This window comes from Aphanomyces astaci, assembly GCF_000520075.1.
Source record: "Aphanomyces astaci strain APO3 unplaced genomic scaffold supercont1.530, whole genome shotgun sequence".
In the NCBI taxonomy this organism is placed as follows: Eukaryota; Oomycota; class Saprolegniomycetes; order Saprolegniales; family Verrucalvaceae; genus Aphanomyces; species Aphanomyces astaci.
The window spans coordinates 1-1,763 of record NW_009798793.1 but is presented as its reverse complement, the minus strand read 5'-3'; the positions used below and the strand labels follow the sequence as shown (position 1 = coordinate 1,763).

Genomic DNA, 1,763 nt, shown 5'->3' with positions numbered 1-1,763 from the left:
TTAGAAAGGAATGGTTGTAAAGCATTGTATGTAGTACTTTGAAGTATGATGCATTTGCATGAGTTGGCATACACTTCACAGTTCGCACAATAATATGATAGTGTTAGCAATCGGTTAACCTGTACGATACCGTATATCTGAGGGGGGATTGAGTTATCTCCAACTCCGACCTGACGATTTTTTGTACGTACGCATCGACACGTTGAACATTTGGAGCTCTATCAAGAAAAAACAGTAGTATGAGATCACTGATTCGGTAGAACCAACTTGTATCCGGAGACGTTGTAGGTACTAGTATATTGTACTTTGGTGTAACATCCTTTGGACGGCATCTCATGGCGCGAACGACTGGGTAATGCTTGGGATGCCAGGATCTTCCTAGGTTGAAACCCGTGAGATGCCCACAAAAGCATCCATACATACCAATAGTACTTCGCCTCGATGCTCGTCGTGGAGGGTGAAGATGAAACGATCGCCGCATCATTTGCCGATCAATGTGTTTAATCGTACACGTCTGCTGATACGAGTTTACACTGCATTGTTTCAGGGAACAAAAGAATAAAGATGCACTGGTATGTATAGATCTTCATGAAAGCCCAAGTTTGGCAGCCTAAACGAAAGTCCCACACGACGGGGAATGGCATCCTCTCAAGCCCCGGCAAAGCCCCCACTTAGCTTTTCAGTGTTCAGTCAAGTTAGACAGACTGCATCTTGTTACACCCACACTGTAATAGTGTTAGAGGCTGTATATGCAGTGATTGAGAAATAAAATGCAATCTGTCTAGCATTAGGGGGCCAAGAAGGGGCGAATGCCAAGGTAGTCCTAGAGCGTGGTATTGTGCAAGTCCAAGCGGCTCCCGGTACGTCATACAGTCATCAAGGGACTGTTTAGACAGAATGGTGCCTGGTTATTGGCGTCGGCGTGTGGGATGCCATGTGCATCGTACTCGCAGAGGAAGCGCCCCAGTATGGCATGACACTATATCGCCCCCACAAGCAGCGGATCCAGTCCTACAGCACCGTACAGGAGATTTGCACCCCTTCGGTGCGCAATGGGGTCGAGTCGAGCGATGGAGGGTGATCCTAAGAAGCGGTGACAAGTCGTTGGCACGGTGGGCTCGTAGGAGAAATCGGAAGGTCCCGGCTGGAGGTGGATGACGGATATTGTTGTACACAGCGGTTGATTCGTAGCTTACAAAGGGCGAGGACTCAAACGAGTTACCATGCTTGACAACCATATTCTATGTCATATGTTTAGTTGGACTACAGGGTCAATCCATAGGCCAAGAATTACAGGCAGGAGTTGGGCGTAGGGCGAAGCTTGTATGTGTTGGACAGAAGTGGCGTTAAGGGGATTGGAGCGAGTCCGAAAAGGGAAGGCTTGATCGTGGTGCATGACCAATTCTAGTTCTCCTTGAAGATGATGATGTGGCCCCATATCACTAGGCCATTGGCAATGTATACGGCGTACCAGGGTATAATTGATGACAGGTGTGTCTTCTGTCTCTGGGTTTAGCGTGTACTGTATGGACTTTTAAAGCCACATAATATCGATTCCAAATTCTACGAAACTTGTACTACAGTACCGGTAGTATACGGCTGAGTACTATTAATAGATTCTCATAATGTGTTTGTGCGACAGCGTACCTCATCGTTACTCACTACGGAGTACTTGGCGAGTTTTGAGCAGTCAATACAATTGTCCTCCAATTCCTTTCCATGTTAAGGTGACTTCGTTGCCAACGTCAATAGCATCGACGATG

General features: G+C 47.0%; 1 protein-coding gene across 1 annotated transcript; it reads left to right on the top strand.

The window, feature by feature from the left end:
- Positions 1–463: 463 nt before the first annotated feature.
- H257_19373 (hypothetical protein) lies at positions 464–1,081 on the top strand (the record flags this gene model as incomplete). The annotated part of the gene is made up of 3 exons (XM_009848519.1): positions 464–506; positions 792–860; positions 897–1,081. 3 exons carry the CDS (start codon positions 464–466, stop codon positions 1,079–1,081), a joined length of 297 nt encoding a protein of 98 aa, XP_009846821.1.
- Positions 1,082–1,763: the final 682 nt, after the last annotated feature.